This window comes from Aspergillus eucalypticola (assembly GCF_003184535.1).
Source record: "Aspergillus eucalypticola CBS 122712 chromosome Unknown BO83scaffold_5, whole genome shotgun sequence".
In the NCBI taxonomy this organism is placed as follows: Eukaryota; Fungi; Ascomycota; class Eurotiomycetes; order Eurotiales; family Aspergillaceae; genus Aspergillus; species Aspergillus eucalypticola.
In genome coordinates, this window is record NW_020290279.1 from 1,176,680 (window position 1) to 1,195,282 (window position 18,603).

An 18,603-nucleotide genomic window follows, 5' to 3' on the forward strand; every position below is an offset into this window, starting at 1 on the left:
TTTTGAATCGGCATTAAAAAAAGTTCAGATCCAACCCCCCAATCAACATCAACACTTTTATCTGGAAAATAGGATTCACACCATGCGACGTCCTAGACATAATACGACCTCCTTACCGAGGGACCTGCGCGCAGAACTCGGAATCAGAGATACCTACGGCGAGAAGAAGAATAAGCGCAACGGACCGGCATTGCGGAAAGAGCGCCGTCGAGAAGAACGCTCCGGGAAGAAGCAGCCTCAGCAGCACCACCAGCGCGGACCGCCTCCGAAGAAGAGGGGTCGGTATGATGACGAAGAGGATGAGGATGAGGATATGGGGGATTTTGATGGGTTTGATTTAGATGAGGGGGATGATGATGAAGATGCCGGTGATGTTATGGAGAAACTTGCTAAGGCGAAAGCGGCGAAGGGGAAGGCTGCCGCTCCTGCTTCTGCTAAGGAGGAGAAGAAGCCGAAGTCTATCTTGAAGAAGGCTAAGGTTGAGGAGAGTTCTGAGGAAGAGGAGGATGACATTGATCTCGATGAGGATGAGGACGAAGTGACAATGCGACGCCCGGTATCGAAGACGGTTCAATCGAAGCTCGAAGAAGACGATGCAGAGATTGCTGCGCTGGAGAAGAAGCTTGGTCTGAAGAAGGGCAAGAAGCTCCCCAAATCCTTCGAAGAGGATGGTCTGGGTGATCTGCTGGGCGATTTGGATGAGGACTCGGCGGATGAGGGCCGGAAGCGCAAGAGGGAAGCTGATGAGTGGCTACGGAGTAAGCGGAGAAAGGCGCAGGGCTTGGAGGAGCCTGAGGAGGAGGAGGATTCTGAGGAGGAAGACGATAGTGATATGGGAGATGGGCTTGAGGGCTTTGACGATGATGAGTCTATGGGTGATTTCGATGAAGATGAGGAAGGAGAGGAAGAGGCGCCGGCTCCTAAGAAAAAGGAAAATCCCTACGTCGCCCCAGTCAAAGAAGCGGAAAGCCGTCCCCAGAAATACATTCCTCCTTCGCTTCGCGCTGCCTCTAACTCAGAGGATGAATCTCTCGTTCGCTTGAGGAGACAAGCTCAAGGTCACCTAAACAAGCTGTCTGAAGCCAATATGGTCTCTATCCTCGCGGAGTTCGAGAAGCTCTACCGGGATCATCCTCGTCAGAACGTCACTTCGACCTTGATCTCTCTGCTGTTCGGATTAATCTGCGAGAGATCTGCCTTATCGGATACTTTCATCATTCTACATGCAGGTTTTATTGCTGCAGTGTACAAGATTGTGGGTACGGACTTTGGCGCGGAGATCGTGCAGAAGATCGTCGAGACCTTCGATGCCCGCGGCGATGAACGAGGCAAGTTCGAAGGAAAGGAGACCATCAACCTGATCTCTCTCCTGTCGCAACTATACAACTTCCATGTCATTGGAAGTCCCCTTGTCTTCGACTACATTCGGCTCTTCCTGGAAGAAATCAACGAGGAGAACACCGAATTGCTCCTCAAGATCATCCGGAGTACGTTATGCCCGTCCCTCCCTTCTCAACCTCATACTAACCCCACCAGACTCCGGACCTCAACTCCGACAAGATGACCCCTCCTCCCTCAAAGACATCGTCCTTCTCATTCAGCCCGCCGTCGCCAAAGCCGGCGAAGCCGCCCTCTCCGTCCGTACCAAGTTCATGATCGACACCATCACCGACCTCAAAAACAACAAGCTGAAGTCGAATGTGAACGCCAGCATCAGCACCGAACACATCACCAAGATGCGCAAGATTCTCGGTTCTCTCAACAACACGCGAGTCATCCGGGCCTCCGAACCCATCAGCATCTCCCGCGCCGATATCCACAACTCCGAAAAGAAGGGCAAATGGTGGCTCGTCGGCGCCAGCTGGCGCGAAGATCCCCTCGAATCCGCCCGGAAGGAACTCAACGGCCTCCCTACGAACAACACCCACGTCGACGTCTCAGACAGCGACTCCGAGCCCGACCTCGTCAATATCGCTAAAGCGCATCGCATGAACACCGACGTCCGCCGCTCCATCTTCGTCGCCATCATGTCCGCAACAGACTACCAGGACGCCCACGTCCGCCTCCTCAAACTCCGTCTCAAGCGCGCCCAGGAATTCGAAATCCCCCGCGTCCTGACCCACTGCGCCATGGAAGAAGAAGCCCACAACCCCTACTACACGCTCATCGCGAAGCGCCTCTGTGGCGAAATGGGCCGTCGCATCAAAGTATCCTTCATGTACACGCTATGGAACATCTTCAAACGCATGGGCGAGTCCGGCGACATGGACGATAGCGATGACGACGACGCATTCGATGACGAAGACGACCAGAACAAACTCGAAATGAAATCCATCGTCAACTTGGCGAAGATGTACGGATCGCTTATCGCAGACGGGACGTTGAATCTGGGTGTGCTCAAGATTCTGAACTTCGCATACCTGCAACCGAAGAGCAAGGCCTTTGTGGAATTGCTTTTGATTAGTGTGATTCAGCAGTCGCAGAAGCAGAAGAAAAAGAAGTCGAAGTCGAAGTCGAAGGATGAGGATGAGCAGGATGAGAAGGCGCTTCTGGAGATTTTCCTGCGCGCGAGAGAAACACCGCAGATTGTCAAGGGGTTGATTTTCTTCTTGAAGAAGGTGGTTGCGAAGACGGATATTGTGCCGTCTGGGAAGGAGTTGAAGGTTGTTAAGTGGGGATGTAAGGTTGCGGTGGATGCTTTGAAGGTTGTAGTTAAGGAAGGGGATGCGGAGTGATGATGTACATATGTGTTTTGTGCAGTGTTGGTATGGCGTTTTGGTCATGGTGTTGAAGGGGTAAAAGCTTGCATATATAGATTCATTTCTTTTGCATTTCATTCGAAGAATGAATGTTCAGCATAATGTTGAAGTATCGCATTTTTGCGTGTTTGGGTATCAAATAATGTACATGATTGGCTGTATGCATAGTCCTATGAGATTAGTTCCCATTCCATTCCCACATGCCATTTACCTGCACTTTGCATGTGTGTACGGTCCGATTGGGAGAGACCGTCGAGGTCAAGGCCTACTTCTACAGCAGGAGCAGGCTCTCCTAGATCTACCTCCCAACATAGTCCCCGAAAGACTCCGACCACATCCCCCGGTTCAAGGTCGGGGATGTGAGTCGCTGCATGCCGGGACTTCTGTTGTCGGGGTGGTCCGAGAAGGAGCACGTTCTTGGTCTGAGTTTGGGATTGAGTATCTGTTTCGTTGGTCTCATAAGATTCCACGAGGTGACCCTGGGCGAATGCCAGGGCGCCGCAACTCGACAGGACCGACTGACGAGCACAGGTTACCCGGATGGCTATCGCGTACGTGTCCAGCGAAGGTGGACCCGTTCTGCGGTAATGGCTCGGACTCGTTTGTTGCTGTTCCCTTTTTGCGCCCTTTTCCAGAATCCAGCTGCGCACTTCCGCCGCCATGCCATCAGGAACATAGTTGTGTGCCGCGGAACGGTGACGGCCGCGCCGCCGGAGAGCACGAGAGGAAGGTGAGAACGGCGTGGGGATGCCGGTGGGATCGTCGTCCTCCTGAGGGGAGGGAGAGCGAGGCAGGACAAATGCTGGTGTTCGCCGCTGTGAGCTCGGGACTGGAGTTGCGGTCGAGGGTGGTATTGCAGTGTTGACTTGAGTCTGACTACTTGGGGGTAGTTGCGACGCGGATAGCACGAAACGACGGGGCAGGAGAGAGGAGGGGTTGATGCTTGCTGGTGTTACAGGATGTGGTGATTCCGCAGGCCGCTCTGGTTTCCGAAACCCCAGATCTGGACGCATTTGCTTGGGTGTTTGGAATTGTACCGATAGAGTGACCTCGTCTGCTGCTGCTGCTGGGGGATCCGGGGAGGATGACAGGATCCTGTCGGCGGGTCTCCGTCGTTGAACGGAAGGAGTATTATCAGCGTCATGATTCCCAGAGACGCGACGTCTCTTTTGACGGTCTCTTATAGATCCGAATACTTCATCGAAGGCGGCGTCGAGCTCCCCTGGCTCTGGTGGAGAGCTGCTCTGAAGCTCGCCTTCGTTAGGTGCAGCGTCATCGTCTGGCTGGTCCGAGTCTTCAATGAACTCTTTCGGGCGGGGAGTGGGTACCTGCTCTCTCTCACGTTTTATATTACGTGCAGACGGAGCAGGTGTGGCATATGCAAAGTCATCCTGGTCAATGGAGTCGATCTCTTGAGATGGCCTCGATGAAGCAGGTGTTTGTGAGAGGAAGAACCGCGGAGTTGACGCGAATTGCGGGCCTGCGCTGCGACGGGAGGAGGCACGAAAGGGCGTCTAGACGGATTTAGCTAGGGCTATATGGATATTGACAGGGGATGCGCGTACAGCTACCGGGGGCATTTAGAATAAGCTAGCGGGGAGGAGCAATTGTGCGACAACATATCGTGACGCGTGAGTAGATAAGTTGATGCATCCACCGTGATATCATTTGACTGGTCATTATCATTCCTCTTTGGGAAAGCGGTCGCTTGAGTAGCTAGTATTGACTAGTCCCAATATGGTGTTGATCTGCGATGTGATCTGCTTTGTCTGATTGGCTGTTCCATATCCCTCGCTGTGAGCATCGAGCATCCCAGCATGACCAAGCATTGCGCTTTATCCAGATAGTGACTATGGTGGGCTACAACTTGAGCAGGAACAAAGTATGTTATAATAATAATAGTCATAACTTTGTGTGTTGTTTTCAACAAAATACAGTCATAATTCTCGTTACTCCATTAACCACAATAGCCGCCCTGCTCCATCACCCAACAGTATAGATAATTGCATCACTCGTTTTGCTCGACATTGGTATCCGGGGACACTGATTTGCGTCTGCAAGACTCGTAAGCTTCACTTCATAATTGCATGTGTGTGTAGAGGGACACCGACTTATTGAACTCCTCAATCATGCTCGCCATATTCCCCGCACCACTGGATCGTCGGTCTGGATGATCGTTTGCCGAACCCCCAAAGCTCCCCAACAGTGAGTTGATAGCTAGGTCCTCATCAGCAAGTAGTTCATTGAATAGTTGACAAAGGGTAGTATCAGCATACCCATTTGATTCCGGTGGCGTTCCTCTTCCGCGAGTTGCTGCTGCAGGGAGCTCCGGCGTCGATCGTGCTTGAGGTGACCGTACTTCTGAACGAGATCCATATTGATATAGTTTGGTAGTAACTCTCTAGTGATGATTTAGTGACGGTTAGGTGAAGAAAGAAGCTAGATTCTGCAGCAATCTGGTGGATAATATCGGGGTTTATAAATGCAGTTGATTTCCCCCCTTTCGACGTCATTACATCATGGGTTCCCCCTGCACCATCATATGATTGCACAAATAATGTGCTCGTCCTCGAGAGGGACTAACAGGGACCTATAGATTTGTAACATAGACCAGGAGATCGCCAAGGGATGCGTCATAGTTAATTGTGTCGCCATCCAGGCATCGACCTATAATAGTCCTTATGCTGGGATCTGGGCATTGCTTGGCGTGCCAGGCAACTAACTGGCGACTGGCCAGTGCGATTGCCGACGCTGCACGGATGGCCACCTGCAGGCCAGGTTTGAGGTCAATGCTTTTTTGTGGCATTGGGCGATCATTCGGAGTGCTATGGTCAAAAGTACTTGGCAGGGGAGGTGTCTTGTGTTTGTAGTATTGTGATAGTATTAAGCAGCCGTTGTATCCGAGTGGGCATACTTCGCCGAGTCACTCGTATAGTAATGCATCACACAACTGTGTCTCCCAGTCACACTCTCTCCAAGTGATATATACACCCAATCAAGCCATCTTACTGTACACCTGAACAGCCACAATTTATTTCATCCCCTCCAAGATCGGAATCAAATCCACCAACGACCGAATCACCACCCCCTCCCTTCCCCCACCTTCATCTCGGAGAACATAAACTCCCTTCCACCCCGCATCAACAGCAGCACGATAATCCTTGTCATAGTCATCGCCCACATGAACACGCACCCAATCACCATCCTCCTCACCAGCCCCTACCAGCCTCCTCGCCTGCCGCTCAGCCACGTCAAAGATCACCGGACTAGGCTTCTCCTCTCCAGCCTGGTAACTCGTGATCACGAGATCAATATCATCAACCTTCTCTCCATACTCATCAGTGGTAATACTTGAAGGATCCTCGAATCCCGGTAATTTCAAACTCTCGATTTCCTGATCCGCTCTTCCCTTCCCTACGCTCAGCCCCAATGACTGGAGCACAGCAGGCACCCTGTCATCTGAGTTGGAGAGGACTCCCACAACTATCCTCTCAAAAACACCCAGTTTCTGACCGGTGGTTTTGAATTGCCTGAGGCGTTGAAATAACTCGCCCGCGTCGTTGTAGAGCGCGTAGCCTTGTGAACTCGCGAAGCGATCCAGTAAGCCCTGGATTAGCTCATCTGGTAATTTGGTAGATTTATCTGCCGAGACCTGCTGGAACGTGGTGCGTATAAGCTCCTCCCACCACTGCCTTGGTCCGCCGTATTGGCCGCGGATGGCATCCGCGCGGCCATAGTTCGGCCGGTGGCGGGATTGCGCTTTGTAAGCGGATTTGAAGGCTGGTTGAAGGATGGATGGTGTGAGCTCAGGAGATGGTTGAAGTTTGAAGGAGTTAAAGGCGGAAATGTATTGTTCGGCAATGGGGTGGCGCGGCTGAAAGATTGTGTTGAATGCGTCTATGGTTAAGAGGAGGGTGCGAAGGCGCATAGTTGGTTTCTAGATAAGTCGGGGGGTGGTTTGGTTGTGATGTTCTGTGGGATTTCCTTATTTTATATGACTGTTGAATTATGCAAAATGCGACAATATAATGTGTATATGATTGATATCGATTAGTTGTTCGCTAATTTAATTTGACAGAACAAAGATGAAAGAGAATGTTGAGTTTGAGATGATCGGCCTGGGCAGGAAGAAGCTGTATCGGTGTTTGATAACAATCTGTTATCGAGTCGGTCATGTGACTTCTAACTATAAGAGTATGGATGTCCTTCATCAAAGTGACTGAAAGAGCAGGAGAAAACAATGACTCTTTTAAGTTACTACTATCATAGTAAGATATATAAATTATGACTCATCCACAAACTTAGCAGGTTGGAAAGCAAGATCATACAGATACTGCACCTTCATGGAGGAATTATACTTTAACCTTCCATCTCCACTTCCAGTCCAGCAGAGCCCATCGAGATAATATCAGACCAACAAGCCCGACCAAGAGCACGGCCGAGTAAAATCCGATAAGAATCTGGGGTGTGGTCGATTGCAACAAGTCACCTCCCACGGGAACAGTCAATAAAACCCCGAACGAAGCCACAGAGTACAGGGTACCGTAAAACCGACCATACTCTTCAGTTCTGCAGAGCTGGCCAGCACATACAGGAGCAAGGGAGATCCAACCCCCAGATCCGAATCCGAAGATAGCCACCACGGTGTATAGAGTCTTCACATCATGGGAGCCAACAGGCAGCCAGACCGTTGCCATTATAATAAACGTGAGTAGGACTAGGCAGAGCAGGATGTTGAAACGGCCGATCTTGTCGGCCGCAAATCCGGGAAGGACTCTTCCTACTAAGCCAAAGCAGTTCAGGACTGTGAGCGAATAAAATTGCACGTTTGTTGGGAAGCCAGCAAAGCGGACGTATGTCGGCAATAGTGCTGCGCAGCCGAAGATGATGAATTCGAAGGAGAAAACTGCCACAGTCAAGAAACAAAGCCGAGGAGATCGAAAGGCCCGGAAGTCGATTGTCGCTTTGCTGTTGCTGCTAGCTGGTAGGCGGCCTTTGACCAGGATGATTGCTGCTGCATAGCAGCCCAGAGCTATAAAGGCGATAACGCGGATAGACCACGTCCAGCCGTATCTTGAGAACAGGGTCCGTAGGATTACTGGAATGGTAGCACCTCCAGCTGATGATCCGCCCATGCAAATGCCTGATGCTAGGGCGCGTCGTCGGTGGAACCAGTGGCTCAGGACTGAGATTGAGACTGTCGAGATAATGGCCGAAGCGATCCCTCCTAGTATGGAAAGGCACAGAATGAAGTGCCAGTATTTTGTACACTCAGCTAGTAGCATATAGGAGGTGAAGCTGGCTGCGGATCCGCATGTTAATAAGACTCGAGGACCGTATCGATCGAACAGTGGTCCGACCTGGACTCCAAGAAATAGAGTCAGAAACACGAAAATTGCGGTGATCCAGCCAACATCGCGGATGCTGTATTCGGCAAGCTGGTGCTCGCTAATGTAGTCCTGGACAGTGCCAACTGGAGAACTCTATGTCAGCTGTTCGTCAATCCCACTTTTTCTAGTAACATGGGTTTGCACGTAAATGCGGTCATGAAAAGGTTGACGTACCTGCTGCTTCAAAACCAAATGACGGAAACATTAGCAAAAAGGATCCCAAGAGGCACATCCATGCCTCTCGACCACCCTCGGGGAAGGCCTGGCTGACTCCGGGCCCATCTGCCGGTTGCTCGGTGTCATAGATGCCAGTATGAGATCTTAGTTCAAGCTCTTCGGTAAGCAGGGAAGAGTCCTGCCGAGCCGACCGACGCATTTTGCATATAAATTATCAGAGTGATATTGAAACGATGTAAATGCTGCATTCCTCTAACCTTGGAGGGCGCTCAGGCTTGGAGCTCTTCATTATAAGAGTTGCTTGCGTGTGGGTCTTGAAACGAAGGGAGTAGTCACCGAAAGGGCGTGAAGTACGACATAACTCGGTTCCGAGAATGAAGTGACGCATACCATTTAAAACCCACGGCAGTGCCGACATAACAGGTCTTACCCTGAGTTTTAGTACCAGGAAGAACAAGAGTGATACTATGTAGCATAACAATGATATACAACTTGCCTGTCCTCATTACAGACAGCGACGAGACGGAGGGCCCAAGAGTCTTCGGATCCTGCTGCCGAAACAATAGCATTACCAGAAACAACGTAATATTACATATATTTACAAAGATCGGCGCGCTACTTTCCTGAACACCCTGACAAACCTCTCCCGGGATAACGAGACAGTAACTGACTCGTTGACTATTCCTGGCGATAGATTCGTTAATTACATTTTGTAACTAGCGACATTCCTTACTCCTTACTCTTTATGGTAACCAGCCAGGATCATATTCCCCTCAATGTTGCACTCAAGACATCTCTGCCGGCAATTGCATACCGCGGCACGACGAATCCCATTAGCTTATGAACTCCATCGACCACCTACCAGCAACGCTTCGACAAACCATAATGATACTACAACCAGGCCAATTGTCTTCCTGCATGGGTTTCTAGGCTCAAAGCGTGAAAATAGACATGTTAGCAGGGAAGTATTTTCGCTTTTGTTCTGTCTAGGTGCGCCCTAACAATCTCAACAGAGTACTCGCTAAAGATCTCTCCCGGCCTGTTTATGCTCTGGTATGTACCTTCCTTCTCTGGGTGACCCTAATAGCGACGTACTTGGAGGAGCAATCTGAACATCTAGCCAGGATATGCGGAACCACGGCGAGTCCGGTCATCATCCAAAACACGACTATATGGAGATGGCACTGGATGTAAAATACTTCATTGAAAGACACCAGCTTCGATCGCCGACTGTCATTGGCCATTCCATGTATGCATCGACTGTACTCACTCAATGCTTACTGTTCCCGAACAAGATAGTATTGTGTCTAACACGTGGGTTCTCAGGGGCGCCAAAACAGCATTAACCCTATCTTTAGAATCTCCGACCCTAGTTAAGGACGTAGTGGCGATCGACAATTGCCCAATCCGCTTGCCATTGGAGTCAGACTTTGCTCGGTATCTGGAAGGATTGGCAAGATTGGGAGACGAACGGATCACAGACTATTCGCAAGCTGATAGGATCTTGACTCCATATGAAAAGGTAAGATGTTGTGCTTTATGATTGTATTGGTTCTGCAGCTTTCGACGATAGGGCTAAAAGAGAAATATGCAGTCTCCTGCCATACGGGCTTGGCTCATTAGCAATCTTCACAAGAAGCCAGATACACCTTTCCTCCAACTACGTGTGCCTGTCGAAACCTTGAGCACAGCCATAAGACCTCTTGGCGAATTTCCTTATCGTGTAGATGAGGGGAGCGAAGCCATTAGGCAATTCAATGGTCTTGTGCTCTTTCTGAGAGCTCTTCAGAGCAACTTTATCCCTGAATCAGCACTGCCGCTGATAAAAGCATTCTTTCCATCTTCCGAGCTCGTGGATATCGACTGCGGCCATTGGATCGTTCAGGAGAAGCCTGAGGAGTTTCGTAAAAGTGAGTCGCATATCCTTCGCTTTATATATTGTTGGTTAGAACTGACATACTTGCTCGGGCTATAGTCGTTGGTAGATTTCTCCTGGCGCAGGAGAATTAGGTTGGTTCGTCTCATATCTGTATCCAGGTGCTTCTTTCCGGTTGTTGTCATTCAACATACGAGTCTCCCTCATGCTGTTACGGTAAATAATTCATAGAACTATTACCTCGCATCTTTTATACTAGGTTGAATGGATGAACGAGCTGTATTTCTCGACATATCGTAATGTATATATATAGCTAAAGTACGCAGCCAAGGAGCTTTTACAGGATCCTTGGTTGAGAGGCTGAGCTAGCTGATAACTGCGACTATACTCTTGTGTTCTATATAGTTGATGACTGAGTGGGCTTCGGGACGGACTTTAGTTCAAAGTATTAGAAGTATGAATATACGGGGTCTAATGCGGTGCCCCTTTCACCATTATAAGAGATGCTCCTGGTTACACATGTTCTCAATACTTTGCAACCATACCAGTAGAGAGAGCCAACTAGAGCAATGGTATGGAACTGAGAACTGTGCAGTTGTAACAACCAAACAGGGCATGACTACTGACATCTGTAGTCCTCAATTCTAACATGAGAACTTCCGTAGTAGTCTTCCTGGTAACAGCAATGAATTCTTTAAGTGTCATCTCCCTTCCATTCATTAGCCCTTGATTGGCCGTGCCTTTTCTGCCATAATCGTACTTCTGGTGGACTAGGTAGATCTGGTACCCAGGGATTCCGAAAAGCTAAGCCGACCTAACCAGGTGCCCTTTGTATTCGACGTTAAGTGGCTAGAGCGGCCCGTCTGGTGAGAAATTAGCGTTGCCATGGATCGGCGGAAGGTGAAGAGTCCTCCACCGTCAGATTCCCATATATAGGGCCTCGCCCGACTCTACTTTGTACCAGAAAGTCTCTTGCTCCTCCCGCGCAACTTCATCCTCCTCTACCAGAAACAATTAATTATTCTTGTTCACACTCTCGACCACCCCTTAGGTCTACTAGTAAGTTGGGTATAGTCATCGATGTCAATAGCATCCCCCCAAGCGGCTGGTGGTTAAATGGCAACAAATCCTTATCATTGACATCCCACGGCATGACAGACAACACACCACTGACGCGGGAATTGTTCATAGATAACAACATGACGCTAGAAAATCAAGTCAATTCCAGACCTCGCTCGCGACAGGTCAGCAGAACGAGACGGTTCTTCGAGACAATGGCCATTACATCAGTGACCTCCTTGGTTGTCGGTACTTTAGAAGACGTCTTTCTTGCATCAGTGGATCCTCGCTCATGGCTTCATTTTATATTATATATCTCTTGTTACACGATGTTTAATTTCCTGTACGAGAAGGTTAGGTCTATGTAGATATATATGTATGTGAAAGTTTTAGAGGGTCTCCAGTACTCAATTATTAACGACACAGACAATCGCCTACGCATGATGCGCATGAGTCATGGAGTTGTGTTCATGTGTCCAGGGGCTTCCGATGAGGGGCTTTCGGAGTCCTAAATCTTGTTTACCCCAGACGTCCAACATTGGCTTGGAGGAGTTGATCAGAACGGGCTGACCAAACGTGATGTCTCGGATGTCTGGCCCCGATGTTACATTTGGATTGATCTGCATTCTAGGGCGACGCTATATCGGCACCATCTCCACATGTCAGACCTCCATACCTTCGTTCATTGGACTGTTGATTCGCCGGTGCAATCCGAAATCCTTGATATAAGAAAAAATCGCGCAATATAGTGCGGTTTGGTGTCCCTTCAGAAGTATCACTCTGAATCGTAAATTCTGTATCATATCATCTGCAGATACTATCTGCCATCCCTAGCCACGATGAAGGTATCTCATGGAACCAAATCTGCATACGCTACTCATTCGTTTCTTCTGCTGGTAGGGTAGCAAAGGGATGTCTCTGTGCTCTTTAACCGAGGCTCTCAACTAATGAACTTGGCTTTCCGGACCTGCATAGTGCTTCTCGGAGTAGGGTTTCCTGCATTTCCATTAAGGTGCCGGTGTTACGGTCGAAACAGGGCATGTCTTCCTAGGATACTGTTTCCCGCTGAAAACATTGACGAATCCACTGATGGTCGTTTTACCCCATCCCTATGGCCGTCGTCAACTTCCTAACCTGCAAGCCAAGCTAACTACGGCATGTGGTATAGTACCTTGTCACTCGATAGTTCATCGTTCACCGTAGATGATGAAGAGCTGCGAGATTCTATTATTGCTGCTGCAGCGAGAATGAATTCTTCCTTGGTCATTCTCCCGTTGTCCATGAGAGCTTTGTTCTCTTCGATCTGCTCCAGGTCTTCATCATACTTATCTAATTCTCCCACCTTTCGCGATGCGAATGCCTCCATTTCTCCTGCACAGTCAAATTCTTTCTCTCGCTTTGCCCAGCCATCGGCCCCAAAATGCTGTCGAAGCTTCGTAAAAGGAAAACTGCGGTGGTCGTTGAAGCTGGAGGAAAGGAGTAAGTGGAGCCACATGGCTCTAGATTCTTGCGACCACTTGACGAGGCTCGAAAGCTCTTTCTCTTCGTGGCCTGGAGATCTTGCCTCTTCTTCCTCTAAGATCTGTGTGAACTTATCTAGATACTCGAAGTACCTTGCAGCGATCTCGGGTGGCTCTTCGCCATTGTAGTCCCAGGCGCTATTTACAGGTCTATCCTGCAGAAGCCACCAGGGTGCCGAGCCGAACAGCTGCGCGGGTCCTATATAGGTCCACTCGAGGTCTATCACTCCAACAACAGTGAGATCATCCTTACTGTGGACAATCAGATTGGCAAGGCCGAAATCGTCGCATATCAACTTGAAATTGCCATGGTTATATTTTGGATGGACCAAGTCTGGCACAAAGGATCTTAGTGCCTTGAGAGCCACATACTTGTTTTGAGCATCGTATTCGCCGCAGACTGAATTTGGTTGGTGTACAAGCTGTTCCCAGTCCTGACCGACAACATACTGGAAGTATTCTGTTGTCGTCGCAAACCCCTTGGTTCGGTCACCTGGGAGCCATAGATTAGTCAAACTGGCATGAACTCACTGGAACAATGTGTATGCACCGAAAGTGTTCACTCCTCCATTCTGTAAGATACTGTGTGCCTTGAATGTTAGCGGGCGTGGCAGTGAAGTAGAGCAATGAGCTTGCTTCAGTGGCGGCGGAGGAAGACTGCCGATCTGGTCAAAATCGACTTTGAAAAGCTGAAGCATGATTCCCGCCATCTGTCTATAGATTGTTTCAACATCATGGCCGCTGATGTCCTCCCTCATAAGTCGGCTGGGGCGCTCGGCATTAGGATCCCGGAGGAGATCACTAAGGCTCACGCCGTCAATAAAACCATTATAATAAACGGACCGAGACCAAGTGGGTTGCTAGCAGCCGGGCCCCACGCGCGGACTCTCGGGACGGGGATGGCAGTCTTCTCACGGATGAGGCCCAGAGCCGCCACCTCCATCGCCACTTTCTCATCGGTGTAGTCGTCGCAGGTTTTCCCCACGCGAGGGAAACGTACCATCCAGACAGTGTTGTCACTGAACACCATTTTCAGGCCGGCATTAAATGCGCCATGGTGGAATGCACCCTCGAGTTTACAAGAAAGTTTGTCAGGATGGAATGTAGATACCCACGGACAGAGACGGCCCAATCTGTGGGTCTCGTTCATCTTATCGACCCAGAGCTGTCCTTGCACTTCATGGATAAGCTCGACAAGTGCATTCGTGTCCATTACACGAGTGTGGGCTTCAATGGAAGAGTGAGAGATACGAGTATGGTGAGGAAGCCGATCGAGAGGCGCGAGGTGGACAAAGTAAGGGGGACTTTGGTCCGTTTCGTGGTCGGGCAGCACGAGGTTCTGTGCCTCAGGCGTCTCCGAGGCAGCTTCTCCATCCAACGCATATACTAATACTACTCGGCAAAGTGCTACAATTACCGAATACTCCACTCAATCTTCAAAATGAATCCGATTGAGGAAAGGCACACTCGCTTCTTCAAATTGGCCTGGTCATAGATTCCAGAAGACCTAGGTTCTAGTCGATTACTAATTACATCTACAACTGAATAGAGATAGAATCATATAGCTCAACATAGCTTACTCCATAGTATATTACTGAGCGCTTTTCCGAGAGAGCACTTGACCCGAAACTAGAGAGAGTAACATTTAAACCGAAGCATTGTTGTATGTGCAACTGCAGGCAATTTTGAGCAGGACAGATCACAATTAAGAATTGACCATTGCTTACTTGCTTCCCCACAAAAGGTTGGCCATAACAGTTCCCGCAGGTGAAAGACAAGGTCCAAGCGTCAAGCACAACATAGTTTAGGTGCACAAGATGGCATTCGGTCATCTTCACCTGTTGTTATGCTCTGCCACTACAAGCATACGTGACCCTAGTGTTGAAGCTCAAGTACGGAGTACTTAGCACGAGGGATTTAGCTTCAAGATGGAATATCTTCATACTCAAAAGATGGGGGGTAAGCTACTTCATACTCATACTATAAGTCTATTTTGAATATAATAGTGACACTACTGGATAGTAATGTCCTTCAAACCATAACGCTCACCGGTTGTGGATAGTCTCATCATGTTTAGCCCGTCCTGGCTGTGTACTGCGGCTTGTGTATATATTACGAGCCTGAGGTTGAACAATGACTCGGAGTTAAGACTCGCAATTGAAACTGTACCTTGCCTTGCCGATGATAGATATAACTTATGTTTGAGTGATGCTCAACTATGGATCCTGAAAGGCGAACAGCCCAAGCCACCTTCTAAACCCTTACCCGACCCAAGTTTCCATGGTCCACCGTTCGGTATTCTGAGGCAGGCTCACCTCAGCACTCTCGGCGTAGGTTGCTTTTTTTAGAGGATATATCCGACAAACCCGACCGGCAGAATAATATCCGACAGATACTCCGAGGAACGGAATGGAAAATTTCAGAATAAGATTTATTTTGAGATACAATAATATGATGATTTAAGGTCTTACATTTCTCACTCACCACTTTATATCTGTAGAATTAAATACGGAATAAATAATATTAGTGCTTATAAACGGTTTATCTTATTACAAGTTTCCAGATAACAGACAAGACGGGAGTCATCATGGATAGTACTACCTAACTCCTCGCTTCTAGGCAACCGCATTCGGTAAGGCTGATTTGATTGATTTGACTTGCAAACCAGATCCACACTCTGCCGAACACCAAGCCTTTTTCACTTCCCGGTTGCCACTGCCACTGCCCAGTCGGAATTGCTATCGGAGATGCTTTCTCGATAACAAACTCCCTCTCACATGCGCTGCTGCTGTCCTACCCCCGAGCTTTTGTGCCCATCTGTCTAGATACTTTACCACCATTGGCTCCCCATCCCCCCCTAAGCCCCCTCGCAGCAAGTAGCAGCATTCCTTAACAGCACTTTTAACCGCCGTGTGTGTGTGACTCGTCATCCACCCTACCACTCAACTCACTGGGCTAACTAACCCCAAAACCCACCGCTAGTCGCCGCCTCTGTTGGCTGACGCGGCCCCTTACTGCGGGACTCTCTATATTATCGCTCCTAGCTATCTACCTATCTACGTAGTTTATCCTGATTCAGCCCCATCACCGGTGCCTAATATTATCTTGCGATGGCCCCATGAGTATTAAATCTGCCCGCACCCCCTGATAAGATAAATTTTTTTGTTTTGGCTTCTTGGCTCCGGTTCCGCTTCCCCATCATCAGCAAACACCAAACACCTACCTTTGTATACAACATGGGTGTTAAACCCTTCCTGCTATCGTCCCTTCTATGGGCCGCTAGCACCACCACCGCCACAGCAGCATCGCCATCAACAACGCAAAATGCCAACCACATCTTCAACTCCATCCACTCCTCCATGCGACAATGGGGCTCCTCCCTCCAACACAACGGCATGTCATTATTCCTTGCCTCCGTTCCCGCCGGCACGCAGTTCTACCACGGTACCTCGATCCCCGACCCCATCAACGGCACGGAGTGGCTTGCCTTCGAGCCGGAACATGCAATGGTGTTCGCGAGGGCGCACATGGGACCCCGTCCGGGTGGAGACGACGATGATAAGAAGAGGAAGGAGTTGAGGAAGCGCGATGAAGAAACAGAGGAAGAGAAAAGTTCGGGCTGGTTACATACCTATGTCGCTGCTAAGGATCTGCGACTGCTTTACGCCGATGGCATGTCAGCTGGAAAGACACGTAACGGGACGCTTGACTTCGAGGATCGGGTCCTGTTCCGGGATGAAGTAGGCGAAAAAGAGATGATGGGGGATCGCGAACGGGCGAACATGTTCTGTCGCATGGCGAAAGAGGAATGGGATGATCGGGTGGATGGCTTGTTGCGCATGGAGGCTGGGTTTGAGATCATCCTGTGTGATTTTGCTAGGGATTTGAAGGAGGTCAGGGTGACGCAGACGAAGCCGAGTTTCTCGTTTGGGGGACCCGGCGGCGGTGGAAATGATGACAAGAAGAAGAAGGGGGGTCCTGGAACCAATGGAGGTGGAGCATTGTGGTTCAAAGCGATTGCTGCGCGGTATGATGGCATTGGGGGTAACCGGGTGACGCTGAACTATGACAACTTCGTGTCGGCGTATACGTATGGGCTGGACCTGTTCCATTCGGTCAATGAGACTTTCACGCTGCCCCGGTTGACGCAGTTTACGTCGCAGCAGCTGGTCCCTATCAGGGAAGCGCTAAATGAGCTGGTGCTGCAACATGAGGCCAAGGAGGCTACCTTCAACTGGCAGACTGTCACGGATATGGTGGTGGAGCGGTACGCGCATGACATCCGCTACTTTGCATCGGGCCAGCTGTCGACGGTGGAGGAGATCCACACGAAGATAGAGAAGGTGCTGGGTCCGTTTGTTGACTACGGGGATCGCGATGGAGAAGAAGAGGCTGAGCGCTGCTCCATGCAGTTCATTCCAGGCGGGGCGTTCGATGGTGATGGCGATGCTGGGGTGGCGGCGACGGCCGTGCATGCAGTCACTCGCAGGATATGTGAGACGATGGTCCAGGGCTGGCAGGAGACGGACTACAACACGCTGATTGGGCTTTTCCAGGATCTGATGGAGTACCTGGCCTGGACGACGTGGAAGCAATGCAGCGGATGCGCCGACCACGAGATCTGCGTGGTGCCCATCTGGCCGATGGGAACTGTAGAAGACTACAATCATCCGCAGTGTCACGATGCAACGAAGCCCGAAAGCGAAGGTCAGAGCTATTGGGGTGGCCGGCCTGGTGGCCCTGGAGGTCATCGTCCTCCGTCTTCTGATTCTTCGTCGTCGGCCGGATGGATTCCGAGCTTAGTCTCGTTCCTGCGATCATTCCTGGGAGTCGCTCTGGGATTGCATTTCTAATGTGGGACAAAGAGGGATAAGAATTTTCCACGCTTATTATTTTTGATTTTTTCATACCTTCATCTAATTTGAACTTGATTTGACATCTTACATATGAACTTGAATTTCGGGCAGAGGAAACTCCGCTCAGGGGTGCCCTGCAAAACCAACATTTGCCTTAGCAAATAGAAACTGCGTGTAAGAAGAAAAAGAAGCGGAACAGAAAAAGGGTCAAAAAAAAAAAAAAAAAAAAAAAGCAACGATGACCTACCGAACCTGGTTTTCGGAGGATCGGAATTTGACAATTAAGCTGCCCGAAGAACAGTAGAACGGAAGTTAATTCGTTGCTCGTGCGCGGTTGAAGCTGCTCGAGGCGCCACTTCGATAGTTTGCTGCACGCTTGCATTAAGCGCTTTGTCGATCCCTTTGGTCCAGACACAAACACTTCTGCCTTTCACTCTCGCCCTCTTGGCCACGTCCTGATTTTTTAGTACTTTGGGTAGTTAATCACAATTTGTACCTTGAATATGGCGACTGCTCTTTGGTCGGGTTTCAGCTGCGGCGTCCACTATACAGCCACAATGAAGGTAGTCTTATCAGCTGGAGGCGAAAAGACCGGGTTAGCCATGTCTTGTAGGCCAGGATAGGGTAGTATGTTCGCAGTAGTACTAGCTGTGTAGGACAGGCATCAACCCAACATCAACACCATCAACTGAGGTAATAATGCACAATGCTTCACTTTTTGCCTCCCTCCCCCCTCCCCTAAAACTTGTTTGCTACAACGATGCTAAACAACATAGTTTCTTGATGGTGCTCCTGCCACCGGCACTTACGAATGCAGCCCGATTGCATTGCGTGCACGACACGACTCGAGTCTAGCCTATCTAGCCAGGACGATCCAAAAATTAGGGTCCCACTATCAACTCGATGGGTCTGGCAGCCCCAGTGGATCCCCCTTCCTTGACATTCACGGATCACGTACAAGTGCCG

The 18,603-nt window shown here is 49.7% G+C and overlaps 9 protein-coding genes across 9 annotated transcripts; 4 read left to right on the plus strand and 5 right to left on the minus strand.

Annotated features, from left to right (window-relative positions):
- Positions 1 to 82: 82 nt before the first annotated feature.
- BO83DRAFT_435172 (MIF4G domain-containing protein) lies at positions 83 to 2,735 on the plus strand (the record flags this gene model as incomplete). Its single annotated transcript, XM_025535869.1, has 2 exons — positions 83 to 1,487; positions 1,537 to 2,735. 2 exons carry the CDS (start codon positions 83 to 85, stop codon positions 2,733 to 2,735), a joined length of 2,604 nt encoding a protein of 867 aa, XP_025391290.1.
- BO83DRAFT_204467 (uncharacterized protein) lies at positions 2,480 to 4,682 on the minus strand. Its single transcript, XM_025526665.1, has 2 exons — positions 4,325 to 4,682; positions 2,480 to 4,273 (listed from the first exon to the last, which is right to left on the minus strand). Exons 1-2 carry the CDS (start codon positions 4,337 to 4,339, stop codon positions 2,930 to 2,932), a joined length of 1,359 nt encoding a protein of 452 aa, XP_025391291.1. The 5' UTR covers positions 4,340 to 4,682; the 3' UTR covers positions 2,480 to 2,929.
- An 85-nt stretch (positions 4,683 to 4,767) lies between these two features.
- BO83DRAFT_424469 (uncharacterized protein) lies at positions 4,768 to 5,135 on the minus strand (the record flags this gene model as incomplete). The annotated part of the gene is made up of 3 exons (XM_025535161.1): positions 4,768 to 4,813; positions 4,871 to 4,976; positions 5,036 to 5,135. The coding sequence occupies 3 exons, from the start codon at positions 5,133 to 5,135 to the stop codon at positions 4,768 to 4,770; spliced, it is 252 nt and encodes an 83-aa protein (XP_025391292.1).
- Positions 5,136 to 5,612: 477 nt separating this feature from the next.
- BO83DRAFT_204451 (haloacid dehalogenase-like hydrolase) lies at positions 5,613 to 6,899 on the minus strand. The gene has a single exon (XM_025526664.1). It carries the CDS (start codon positions 6,685 to 6,687, stop codon positions 5,791 to 5,793), a length of 897 nt encoding a protein of 298 aa, XP_025391293.1. The 5' UTR covers positions 6,688 to 6,899; the 3' UTR covers positions 5,613 to 5,790.
- Positions 6,900 to 7,047: 148 nt separating this feature from the next.
- On the minus strand, positions 7,048 to 8,588 carry BO83DRAFT_355546 (putative MFS monocarboxylate transporter). Its single transcript, XM_025529151.1, has 2 exons — positions 8,324 to 8,588; positions 7,048 to 8,232 (listed from the first exon to the last, which is right to left on the minus strand). The coding sequence occupies exons 1-2, from the start codon at positions 8,523 to 8,525 to the stop codon at positions 7,112 to 7,114; spliced, it is 1,323 nt and encodes a 440-aa protein (XP_025391294.1). The 5' UTR covers positions 8,526 to 8,588; the 3' UTR covers positions 7,048 to 7,111.
- A 384-nt stretch (positions 8,589 to 8,972) lies between these two features.
- BO83DRAFT_406240 (putative alpha/beta hydrolase) lies at positions 8,973 to 10,461 on the plus strand. Its single transcript, XM_025533869.1, has 6 exons — positions 8,973 to 9,287; positions 9,340 to 9,379; positions 9,451 to 9,575; positions 9,653 to 9,848; positions 9,921 to 10,236; positions 10,302 to 10,461. The coding sequence occupies exons 1-6, from the start codon at positions 9,103 to 9,105 to the stop codon at positions 10,334 to 10,336; spliced, it is 897 nt and encodes a 298-aa protein (XP_025391295.1). The 5' UTR covers positions 8,973 to 9,102; the 3' UTR covers positions 10,337 to 10,461.
- A 730-nt stretch (positions 10,462 to 11,191) lies between these two features.
- BO83DRAFT_376081 (uncharacterized protein) lies at positions 11,192 to 11,653 on the plus strand. Its single transcript, XM_025530622.1, has 2 exons — positions 11,192 to 11,284; positions 11,394 to 11,653. Exon 2 carries the CDS (start codon positions 11,402 to 11,404, stop codon positions 11,627 to 11,629), a length of 228 nt encoding a protein of 75 aa, XP_025391296.1. The 5' UTR covers positions 11,192 to 11,284; positions 11,394 to 11,401; the 3' UTR covers positions 11,630 to 11,653.
- Positions 11,654 to 12,411: 758 nt separating this feature from the next.
- On the minus strand, positions 12,412 to 13,994 carry BO83DRAFT_396548 (phosphotransferase enzyme family protein; the record flags this gene model as incomplete). The annotated part of the gene is made up of 4 exons (XM_025533140.1): positions 12,412 to 12,820; positions 12,875 to 13,274; positions 13,332 to 13,588; positions 13,621 to 13,994. The coding sequence occupies 4 exons, from the start codon at positions 13,992 to 13,994 to the stop codon at positions 12,412 to 12,414; spliced, it is 1,440 nt and encodes a 479-aa protein (XP_025391297.1).
- Positions 13,995 to 15,838: 1,844 nt separating this feature from the next.
- BO83DRAFT_376086 (uncharacterized protein) lies at positions 15,839 to 17,841 on the plus strand. The gene has a single exon (XM_025530623.1). It carries the CDS (start codon positions 16,018 to 16,020, stop codon positions 17,632 to 17,634), a length of 1,617 nt encoding a protein of 538 aa, XP_025391298.1. The 5' UTR covers positions 15,839 to 16,017; the 3' UTR covers positions 17,635 to 17,841.
- The last annotated feature ends 762 nt before the right edge of the window (positions 17,842 to 18,603 follow it).